A 12,789-nucleotide genomic window follows, 5' to 3' on the forward strand; every position below is an offset into this window, starting at 1 on the left:
AAACGACTTTCCAAAACTATAGTTTGTCAACAAGTCAATTGTGGAGTGGTTGAAAAATGAGTTTTAATGACTCCAACCTCCAAAGTGTATGTAAACTTCCGACTTCAACTGTACATTGATTCTTGAAATCACTGTGTTGGCTTGCATCGGTGCAAGAAACCAAATATATTTTGTCCCCCATATGGCAGGATAGGCCATGGAAGCAATACTGCCTAAGGTGTAGAGGCTAAAAGTGGCTATTTTGATGATCTTTTTGATGTTTGTGCATAGAGTTCTGAAAATTCACCAAAGTGACTGAAAAAAATAACTGCAGTAATCAGCCAGGTAAAACAAAACTATATCTTGTGTTCTGAAACATATTGTAGTATCATTGTTTGAGAAAAGTGAATGGTCCATCCCCTTACCAGACACAAACCCTGATAATCAGATGGGTTATCACGGAACACACGGTCGTCACAGGTGAAATATTCCCTCGGTATTTCCTCTTACCATTACACAAAGAACAAAAAATGCTGCAGTGCATACAAGGAAATGATCTGGCACCATCTCTGAAATGAACTTAGTCAAGTGTCATTCACTGCAACAAGGAAGAAGGATGGTGAAAATATGTTATATTTCAAATGACCTTTGTCATTTTGGAGTTAGGTTTTTACTCAAACTTCCCTGTGGAGGTCATTTCAACAGACTATAGCTAGCTCTGGGGTTCTACCCAATGGACCAATTTGACTTGACAAAAGTAACGTTTGTGACTTACGATACAATCCTAAAGCACATATTTAAATTACAATGCACAAGTCTGTTGCATGATGTCAACTTCGCTAATTCAAATATCGTGAAGCTGCAATCTTTGAAACCATTTTGGGTTTCAGGTAGAACCCTTTTGGGTTCCATGTAGAACCCTCTGTGGAAAGGGTTTTACATGGAACCTAAACGGGTTCTTTAAAGGGTTCTCCCATGGGGAAAGGCAAAGAACCCTTTAATTAATTAAGGTTCTAGATATTTTTAAAAAGAGCGGTGAACTTGTATAAATTGTACTGGTTGTAAGTGCGCCATTACCGAGAAGCTCTGAGTACACAGCAGCTCAAAATAAAGTCATTAATTCATTCTTGTAAAGCCCAGACCATAGGCCATGCAGGCATAACCATCACAATCATTTAACTCATGATGCTGCAAAAGGGTTCTAGCAGGAAACAGCTGGCTAGAATATAGAGTAAGCATTTACCATTTTCCTTGTCTGACTCAAAAGTAGCACATTGAATAATATGATCAGTTAATGATCGATTTGGTCAAGGCAAAAGGAAGAAGGAAGTTGCATGATGTCATCATTGTAAATAACAACATGCCTAGTTCAATACAAATAAAATGTCAGATAATAGGGGTGGGGCTTTGTAACATTGACTATAAATAGAACTGTTAGAGAGGACTCTATCTTCAGACGAGTTTACTTCTCAACAAGACTTCACAACAAGAGTTGTTCAAACAGAGGTATGATTGAATAAAATACATTTGCTGCATGTCTGGTCTGATCATGAGGTTATATTTGAGTTTTTCTGTTAACCATGGTAATTCTGATCCATGCATGAATGTGTTATTAACAGGGATGTCAAATTGTTCAAACATTGAATTGATTTAATCGCTACATTTGCTGTGATTAATCGCAAATAATTGCAAATTCAGAATTTGATTAAACTAAGCTGTATTTTTTTCATACAAATTTTTTTTTACAAGAATATTGACTTGTCTTGATTTTGTAAGTAACGGTAAGCAAAATGAGGTACATTTAGAAAGCACACTTTCGTTAACCTCAATGTCAACTTATTTTTACATTTATTGTTGTTATCTGTATATATGATGTATTGCAGATGTTTTCAGTGCATTTTCAACGCTTTCAGACAATGCGGTTAATCACAATCAAAAAAAACAGTGCAATAAAATGATATAAAGTTAACTTGAGTTAGCTGATTTACTCTGACAGCCCTAGTTTTTAATATGATTATTGTGTGCAAAATGATTTCATTTTTTTTTTTTTAGAAGTCTCTGTAGTTCTCTCTCACAATTTGAAAAACAGCTAGAAGCAAAATACTTGCTCATTACATTGAAGAGAGCAGCATGTTTTTATAAGGATGATAAACTGATAAACCTCCCTTTCTGCTTTCTAGAGATGAAGCCGTTTTCCTCCCTCCTGGCATTGGGTCAGTGCCTGATGTTCATCCAGCCAGCACTGTCCACACAGGAAAGTTTGGGTGGCCCTTTCATTCACAGTTCAATAGAGGAGGCAAAGAGACTCGTAGATGAAGCCTACAAGTACTCCAGAGAAAAGTGAGTAAACCTGACAGTTGATCTCTTCAGATGTAGTCAATCATCTCTGTCTTTGTAAATTGGGTCAAACGAAATGACCAGCACTAGTGTCTTACTCTGTATGCACCTAGCACAATTGTCTCACTCAGTCGAAGAAACAGATTTGCACTAGCTTTGCTTTAATTGTACCTTTTGTATTTCCTTTAGAAAATAATAGGTTCACTATTTCTATTAAGTTCTTATGATTAGTACAATAAATCTGCCAGTGTACAAATATTTTAATTCAACTGCAGGAGCTTGTTTCTGTTCAAAACTCAATCATATGCTTGTCCAGTGGTGGAAAAACTACCCAATTGTCATACTTGAGTAAAAAAATAAAGATACCTTAACAGAAAATTATGTCGCCAAGTAAAATACTACTTGAATAAAAGTCCAAAGGTATTTGGTTTTAAATATTCTTAAGTATCAAAAGTAAATGTAAAATATAGTTAAGTACTAAAAGTATAAATCATTTTACATTCCTTACATTAAGCAAATCAGACAGCACCATTTTCTTTTTTATTTACAGATAGCCAGGGACACACTCCAACATCATTTAGAAACCAGGCGTTTGTGTTTAGTGAGTCAGCCAGATCAGAGGCAGTAGGGACAACCAGGGATGTTCTCTTGATAACTGTGTGAATTTTACCATTTTCCTGTCAAAATGTAACAAGTACTTTTGGATGTCAGGGAAAATGTATGGAGTAAAAAGTACATATTTTCTTTAGGAATGACTTGAAGTAAAAGTAAAAGTTGTCAAAAAATATAAATTGTAAAGTAAGGTACAGATACACAAAAAAAACGACTTATGTAGTACTTTAAAGTATTTTTACTTAAGTACTTTACACCACTGTGCTTGTCCATTCCTTAGGAGTCTGGAGAGAGTGCGTGGACAGTCCATCAGGCCCTCAGATGTCCTGCGTCTCCTGAAGCAGCCTGCCAGGGACACGCGCTCTGCTGTTCGGTCTGCAGACTACCTGGAGAACACCTTGAGACTGATCCACGAGAAAGTCCACCGCACCCACAGGCTGCACAAACGTTCGCTCAACGCAACAGGTCAGTTGCACACAAATATACATACGTACATACGCGGCAACACATATACACTCAAGACAAACACACATACACCCATCCACACACAAACACATATTTCACATTATTCCTTATCCCTTGTTTCTCAGACCTCCTCACACCACAGGAGCTAGACACCATTGCACGGGTCACTGGCTGTGCAGCTCGTGTCAGCAAGCCCTCCTGCCGCACCACACCCAACGTTAACAAGTACCGCACAGCCACCAGCGTCTGCAACAACCTGTGAGAGCACCAGGGCATGGCGGGTTTAATACTTCGACACAACAATTTGAAAGCCTTGTGCACAGTAGTTGTATAGGGTGGAATATAAAGGGAAGTGCAATCAGTGTAGGTCTGAGGTCTGGCTATACAGTCATAGGCTGCAGGAGATGTGGCTTTATACAGGTAACTACCAAAATAAAGGCAACACCAACATAAAGAGTCTTAATGGGACATTGGGCCACCACGAGCTGCCAAAACAATGCACCTTGTCATCATAGATTCTCCAAGTGTCTGGAACTCTATTGGAGGGATGTGACACCATTCTTCCACGGGAAATCCCATCATTTGGTGTTTTGTTGATGGTGGTGGAAAACGCTGTCTCAGGCGCCACTTCAGAATCTACCATAAGTGTTCAATTGGGTTGAGATCTGGTGACTGACAGCCATGGCATATGGTTTACATTGTCAGTGCTCTATGGATGGGGGCATTGTCATCCTATATTGGCATAGCCATGGTTGCCAAAATAATTGCCAAAATAATAGCATGCCCAGCATTATTATACATGACCCTAAGCATGATGGGATTTTAATAGCTTAATTAACTCAGGAACCACACCTGTGTGGATGCACCGGCTTTCAATATACTTTGTATCCCTCATTTACTCAAGTGTTTCCGTTATTTTGGCAGTTACCTGTACCTTGAGTTTCTCAAGCGAGGTTTCTCTATTCTGATTTGTATTTTCTTCCTTCTTATTAGGAAGTCTCCTCGTCTGGGAGCCTCAAACACCCCCTTCACTCGTTGGCTGCCTGCTCAGTATGACGATGGGGTCTCTAGACCCAAAAGCTGGGACCCAAATAGGAGCTTCAACAACTTTGTGCTCCCTCTGGTATGATGACAATACATAGACATGGTTGCAATAACTGCCACTATTTCACCACAAGTTAGATATAAAGTAACATAATTGTATTTCATTGTTCTCCCTCTGCCCTGCTTCCCTCCATGTGTGCAGGTAAGGGAGGTCTCTAACCGTATCCTGGCAACCAATGACGCCAGTGTAGAGAGCGATCGCGAGTTTACACACATGGTTACTATTTTTGGCCAGTGGAACGACCATGACCTGACATTCACGCCCTCCTCCCCCAGCATCCGTGCCTTCAGCAACGGCCTGGACTGTGATGAGAGCTGTGAACGCTCCGAACCCTGTTTCCCCATCCAGGTCAGTCACAGCTCTCACATCACATCCCACAGCCTAACACTTACAACAGGCACCCCTGGATATCTGGCCCTTTTCGATCCATGGTCCCTGGATTATTAGTTCTTCAACCTCTGTCTTGTCTTTTCCTCCATGACCAGATTCCTCTCAATGACCCACGCTTGCCCACTGGCCCAGACAGCTGCATCCCGGTCTTCCGATCAGCGCCTGTGTGCGGCACAGGAAAGTCTGCTTTCAATTTCGGTGACATGGCCAACAGGAGGGAGCAGATCAATGCCCTGAATGCCTTCCTGGACTTGGGGCAGGTGTACGGCTCTGAGGAGGGGTTGGCGCGTGACCTACGTGACCTCACCAACGATGGAGGCCTGCTACGTATCAACAAAGAGTTCACAGACAACGGACGTGAGTTTCTTCCCTTCACTGACGTGAAGGGGAACATGTGTGCCACCCGCAGGAGAATCACCAACGACACCAATGCCAAGGAGGTGCCCTGCTTCGTTGCAGGTTAGCCTTTCAAATCCGTTTGTCCAAAGAGTAGACCAATGTATATTTAAGTTAAAGTCTAAGACACAGAATGATGACAAAAAGCGATAGAACTTTGACTAGAGGAATTCTTTGACTTCCCATGTACAATAGTTGTCCGGATACAGAAAGACAATGTATATCATCTCAATCACTATTTGGCCTCACCTGTATGTCTCTGACCTCACCTGTATGTCTCTGGCCTCACCTGTATGTCTCTGGGCTCACCTGTATGTCTCTGGCCTCACCTGTATGTCTCTGGGCTCACCTGTATGTCTCTGGCCTCACCTGTATGTCTCTGGGCTCACCTGTATGTCTCTGGCCTCACCTGTATGTCTCTGGCCTCACCTGTATGTCTCTGGCCTCACCTGTATGTCTCTGGTCTCACCTGTAAGTCTCTGTCTGCCAGGTGATGTTCGTGTGGATGAGAACATAGCTTTGACATCCATTCACACAATGTTCTTGCGTGAGCACAACCGTCTGGCCGGTGCCCTGCTTCGTCTCAACCCACATTGGGACGGTGAGACACTCTATCAGGAGGCTCGCAAGATCATGGGCGCCTACACCCAGGTACCAGTAACAGACTCATATCACCAACCAGAGAAACAGACTCATATCACCACCCAGGTACCAGTAACAGACTGATGTCACCACCCAGGTACCAGTAACAGACTCATATCACCAACCAGAGAGAGAAACAGACTCATATCACCACCCAGGTACCAGTAACAGACTGATATCACCAACCAGGTACCAGTAAAAGATTGATATCACCAACCAGGTACCAGTAACAGATTGATATCACCAACCAGGTACCAGTAACAGACTCATATCACCAACCAGGTAGTAACAGACTGATATCACCACCCAGGTACCAGTAACAGACTGATATCATCACCCAGGTACCAGTAACAGACTGATATCGCCACCCAGGTACCAGTAACAGACTGATATCACCACCTAGGTACCAGTAACAGACTGATATCACCAACAAGGTACCAGAAACAGACTGATATCACCAACAAGGTACCAGTAACAGACTGATATCGCCACCCAGGAACCAGTAACAGACTGATATCGCCACCCAGGTACAAGTAACAGACTGATATCGCCACCCAGGTACCAGTAACAGACTGATATCGCCACCCAGGTACCAGTAACAGATTGATTTCACCAACCAGGTACCAGTAACAGACTCATATCACCAACCAGGTAGTAACAGACTGATATCACCACCCAGGTACCAGTAACAGACTGATATCACCACCCAGGTACCAGTAACAGACTGATATCACCAACCAGGTACCAGTAACAGACTCATATCACCAACCAGGTACCAGTAACAGACTGATATCACCACCCAGGTACCAGTAACAGACTGATATCACCACCCAGGTACCAGTAACAGACTGATATCACCACCCAGGTACCAGTAACAGACTGATATCGCCACCCAGGAACCAGTAACAGACTGATATCGCCACCCAGGAACCAGTAACAGACTGATATCACCACCCAGGTACCAGTAACAGACTGATATCGCCACCCAGGTACCAGTAACAGACTGATATCGCCACCCAGGAACCAGTAACAGACTGATATCACCACCCAGGTACCAGTAACAGACTGATATCGCCACCCAGGTACCAGTAACAGACTGATATCGCCACCCAGGTACCAGTAACAGATTGATATCGCCACCCAGGTACCAGTAACAGACTGATATCACCACCCAGGTACCAGTAACAGACTGATATCACCACCCAGGTACCAGTAACAGACTGATATCGCCACCCAGGTACCAGTAACAGACTGATATCGCCACCCAGGTACCAGTAACAGACTGATATCGCCACCCAGGTACCAGTAACAGACTGATATCACCACCCAGGTACCAGTAACAGACTCTATTCACCACCTAGGTACCAGTAACAGACTCCCTCCCTCCCAGGTGTTTGTGTTCAGGGACTACCTGCCGCACATCGTGGGCCCAGACACCATGGCCCGGCAGCTCGGCCGTTACCCTGGCTACAACGAGACGATTGATCCCAGCATTGCCAACGTGTTTGCGACAGCAGCGTACCGCTTTGCCCATCTGGCCATCCAGCCCACGCTGTCCCGCCTGGACATCAACAACAAGGAGAATCCCATGTTCCCCAGCGTGCCCCTTTTCAAGGCCTTCTTCACCCCCTGGAGGCTGGTGTTTGAGGGTGAGTGGTGGTGGGTCACATAGGAATGCTTTGCAGACCCCTCTACCAGTTGTAAACTAATTCACTCTCAGGATTATTAATTAAGCAATAAGGCATGATGGGGTGTGGTATATGGCCAATATACCACGGCTAAGGGATGTTCTTAGGCACGATGCAACGCGTAGTGCCTGGATACAGCCCTTAGCCATGGTATATTGGTCATATACCACAAACCCCTGAGGTGCCTTATTGCTATTATAAACTGGTTACCAACGTCATTAGAGCAGTAAAACAAAATGTTTTGTAATTTCAGTGGTATACGGTCTGATATACCATGGCTGTCAGCCAATCAGCATTCAGGGCTTGAACCACCCCGTTTATAACAGTCTATGATGGGGGGGAAGGTAAAAAAAAAAGCATCCTATTCTTTGTCTGTCCTCCTTTAGGTGGTATCGACCCTCTTATCCGTGGTCTGGTGGGTCACCCTGCTAAGCTGAACACCCAGAACCACATGATGGTGGATGCTCTGAGGGAGAAACTCTTCCAGTTCATAAACCATCTGGCTCTGGACCTGGGCTCCCTCAACATGCAGCGTGGACGCGACCATGGCCTGCCTGGTACACACCTTCCATTTTCCCTCTATACTGTTACCCTGATACCACAGATAAACACATCTATACTGTTACCCTGATACCACAGATAAACACATATATTCAGTTACCCTGATACCACAAATAAACACATCTATACTGTTACCCTGATACCACAGATAAACACATCTATACTGTTACCCTGATACCACAAATAAACACATCTATACTGTTACCCTGATACCACAGATAAACACATCTATTCAGTTACCCTGATACCACAAATAAACACATCTATACTGTTACCCTGATACCACAGATAAACACATCTATACTGTTACCCTGATACCACAAATAAACACATCTATACTGTTACCCTGATATCACAGATAAACACATCTATTCAGTTACCCTGATACCACAGATAAACCCTGATACCACAGATAAACACATTTGTTCAGTTACCCTGATACCACAGATAAACACATCTATACTGTTACCCTGATACCACAGATAAACACATCTATACTGTTACCCTGATACCACAGATAAACCCTGATACCACAGATAAACACATTTGTTCAGTTACTCTGATACCACAGATAAACACATCTATACTGTTACCCTGATACCACAGATAAACACATCTATTCAGTTACACTGATACCACAGATAAACACATCTATTCAGTTACCCTGATACCACAAATAAACACATCTATTCAGTTACCCTGATACCACAGATAAACACATCTATACTGTTACCCTGATACCACAAATAAACACATCTATTCAGTTACCCTGATACCACAAATAAACACATATATTCAGTTACCCTGATACCACAGATAAACACATCTATACTGTTACCCTGATACCACAAATAAACACATCTATTCAGTTACCCTGATACCACAAATAAACACATCTATTCAGTTACACTGATACCACATCTATACAGTTACCCTGATACCACAGATAACCACATATATAGTGTTACTCTGATACCACAGATAAACACATCTATTCAGTCACCCTGATACCACAGCTAAACACATCTATACAGTTACCCTGATACCACAGATAAACACATCTATACTGTTACTCTGATATCACAAATAAACACATCTATACTGTTACCCTGATACCACAAATAAACACATCTATACTGTTACCCTGATACCACAGATAAACACATCTATACTGTTACCCTGATACCACAAATAAACACATCTATACTGTTACCCTGATACCACAGATAAACACATATATTCAGTTACCCTGATACCACAGATAAACCCTGATACCACAGATAAACACATTTGTTCAGTTACCCTGATACCACAGATAAACACAGCTATTCAGTTACCCTGATACCACAAATAAACACATCTATACTGTTACCCTGATACCACAAATAAACACATCTATTCAGTTACCCTGATACCACAGATAAACCCTGATACCACAGATAAACACATTTGTTCAGTTACCCTGATACCACAGATAAACAAATCTATTCAGTTACACTGATACCACAAATAAACACATCTATACTGTTACCCTGATACCACAGATAAACACATCTATTCAGTTACACTGATACCACATCTATACAGTTACCCTGATACCACAGATAACAACATATATAGTGTTACTCTGATACCACAGATAAACACATCTATTCAGTTACCCTGATACCACAGCTAAACACATCTATACAGTTACCCTGATACCACAGATAAACACATCTATTCAGTTACCCTGATACCACAGATAAACACATCTATTCAGTTACCCTGATACCACAAATAAACACATCTATACTGTTACCCTGATACCACAGATAAACACATCTATACTGTTACCCTGATACCACAGATAAACACACCTATACTGTTACCCTGATACCACAAATAAACACATCTATACTGTTACCCTGATACCACAAATAAACACATCTATACTGTTACCCTGATACCACAGATAAACACATCTATTCAGTTACACTGATACCACAGATAAACACATCTATTCAGTTACCCTGATACCACATCTATAGTTACCCTGATACCACAGATAACCACATATATAGTGTTACTCTGATACCACAGATAAACACATCTATACTGTTACCCTGATACCACAGATAAACACATCTATACTGTTACCCTGATACCACAAATAAACACATCTATACAGTTACCCTGATACCACATATAAACACATCTATACAGTTACCCTGATACCACAGATAAACACATCTATACAGTTACCCTGATACCACAGATAAACACATCTATACAGTTACCCTGATACCACAGATAAACACATCTATACAGTTACCCTGATACCACAGATAAACACATCTATACTGTTACCCCGATACCACAAATAAACACATCTATACTGTTACCCTGATACCACAGATAAACACATCTATACTGTTACCCTGATACCACAAATAAACACATCTATACTGTTACCCTGATACCACAGATAAACACATCTATTCAGTTACCCTGATACCACAAATAAACACATCTATACTGTTACCCTGATACCACAGATAAACACATCTATTCAGTTACCCTGATACCACAAAAAAACACATATATACTGTTACCCTGATACCACAAATAAATACATCTATACTGTTACCCTGATATCACAGATAAACACATCTATTCAGTTACCCTGATACCACAGATAAACCCTGATACCACAGATAAACACATCTATTCAGTTACCCTGATACCACATCTATACAGTTACCCTGATACCACAGATAACCACATATATAGTGTTACTCTGATACCACAGATAAACACATCTATTCAGTTACCCTGATACCACAGATAAACACATATATTCAGTTACCCAGATACCACAAATAAACACATCTATACTGTTACCCTGATACCACAGATAAACACATCTATTCAGTTACACTGATACCACAGATAAACACATCTATTCAGTTACCCTGATACCACAGATAAACACATCTATACTGTTACCCTGATACCACAGATAAACACATATATAGTGTTACTCTGATACCACAGATAAACACATCTATTCAGTTACCCTGATACCACAGATAAACCCTGATACCACAGATAAACACATATATTCAGTTACCCTGATACCACATCTATACAGTTACCCTGATACCACAGATAACCACATATATAGTGTTACTCTGATACCACAGATAAACACATCTATTCAGTTAGCCTGATACCACAGATAAACACATCTATACTGTTACCCTGATATCACAGATAAACACATCTATTCAGTTACCCTGATACCACAGATAAACCCTGATACCACAGATAAACACATCTATTCAGTTACCCTGATACCACATCTATACAGTTACCCTGATACCACAGATAACCACATATATAGTGTTACTCTGATACCACAGATAAACACATCTATTCAGTTACCCTGATACCACAGATAAACACATCTATTCAGTTACCCTGATACCACATCTATACAGTTACCCTGATACCACAGATAACCACATATATACTGTTACTCTGATACCACAGATAAACACATCTATACAGTTACCCTGATACCACAGATAAACACACCTATACCATTAAACTCATATCCTTAACACAAAATCAATCATCTTTCTAATTCCTCTTGTCTTCCATATACTGTATCTCTATTGGTCAGTTCCATTCACTTATTATTTCCTTTCTCTTCCCTAACCTAGATTACAACGCTTGGCGTAAATTCTGTGGGCTCTCAACACCTAGTAACCTGGGCGAGCTGGCCGTGGTTCTGAACAACACAGACCTGGCCTTCAGACTGCTGCAGCTCTACGGCACCCCAGATAACATTGATGTGTGGATGGGGGGCGTGGCTGAACCCTTCGTTCACAAGGGCCGCGTCGGGCCTCTCTTTGCCTGCCTCATCGCCACCCAGTTCCAGAAAATCCGCCAGGGAGACAGGTGAGTGAGTGAGTGAGTGAGTGAGTGAGTGAGTGAGTGAGTGAGTGAGTGAGTGAGTGAGTGAGTGTGAGAGAGAGTTGCCCACATCTTGGTGGGCATTGACTGACCTGCATCATGTAAGGTATTTGACATAGCACTGCCAGAGTGCAGTTTATTACTGTTTTTAAAGGTCCAGTGTGTGTTTGTCTGTCATCGTATGTGTCTCTTATCGCTTGTTGATCCCCAGGCTATGGTATGAAAACCCAGGCGTCTTCACCTCGGCACAGAGGAAGGCCCTGAAAAATGTATCTCTGGCTCAGATCATCTGTGACAACACTGGCATTACAGCCGTGTCACGTGACCCCTTCCTCATCCCTGAAGGAGGGAACACACCCATCAAGTGCAACAACATCCAGCAATTAAACCTTAGTGCCTGGAAGGAGAGCGCTTCTACGGCCGATCAGAAGCAGCAGGAGAATTCGGACCAGGACAACGAGGTAGTAGATTGAACTACAATATCAGTTAAGGTGTTTTTTAATCCATCGACACCTGTCTCTCTCTACCCCTACACCCTCTCTCGCCTCTTTCCTTCTGCCACTCTCTCCATCCAACCCTCTCTCCAAACATCATCCTATTTTTCTCTATTCCTCTCTAGATCTGATGTGAGCCCCTCCCCTAGTCCCCCCCCCC

At 42.0% G+C, this 12,789-nt stretch overlaps 1 protein-coding gene across 1 annotated transcript; it reads left to right on the plus strand.

Annotated features, from left to right (window-relative positions):
- Window positions 1–1,376: 1,376 nt before the first annotated feature.
- On the plus strand, window positions 1,377–12,789 carry LOC110532736 (myeloperoxidase). Its single transcript, XM_036988805.1, has 13 exons — window positions 1,377–1,485; window positions 2,160–2,319; window positions 3,209–3,393; window positions 3,519–3,651; window positions 4,387–4,516; window positions 4,640–4,846; window positions 4,984–5,347; window positions 5,775–5,935; window positions 7,317–7,575; window positions 8,001–8,171; window positions 11,883–12,120; window positions 12,347–12,596; window positions 12,755–12,789. The coding sequence occupies exons 2-13, from the start codon at window positions 2,162–2,164 to the stop codon at window positions 12,758–12,760; spliced, it is 2,262 nt and encodes a 753-aa protein (XP_036844700.1). The 5' UTR covers window positions 1,377–1,485; window positions 2,160–2,161; the 3' UTR covers window positions 12,761–12,789.

The sequence above is a fragment of the Oncorhynchus mykiss genome, chromosome 9 (genome assembly GCF_013265735.2).
Source record: "Oncorhynchus mykiss isolate Arlee chromosome 9, USDA_OmykA_1.1, whole genome shotgun sequence".
Lineage (NCBI taxonomy): Eukaryota > Metazoa > Chordata > Actinopteri > Salmoniformes > Salmonidae > Oncorhynchus > Oncorhynchus mykiss.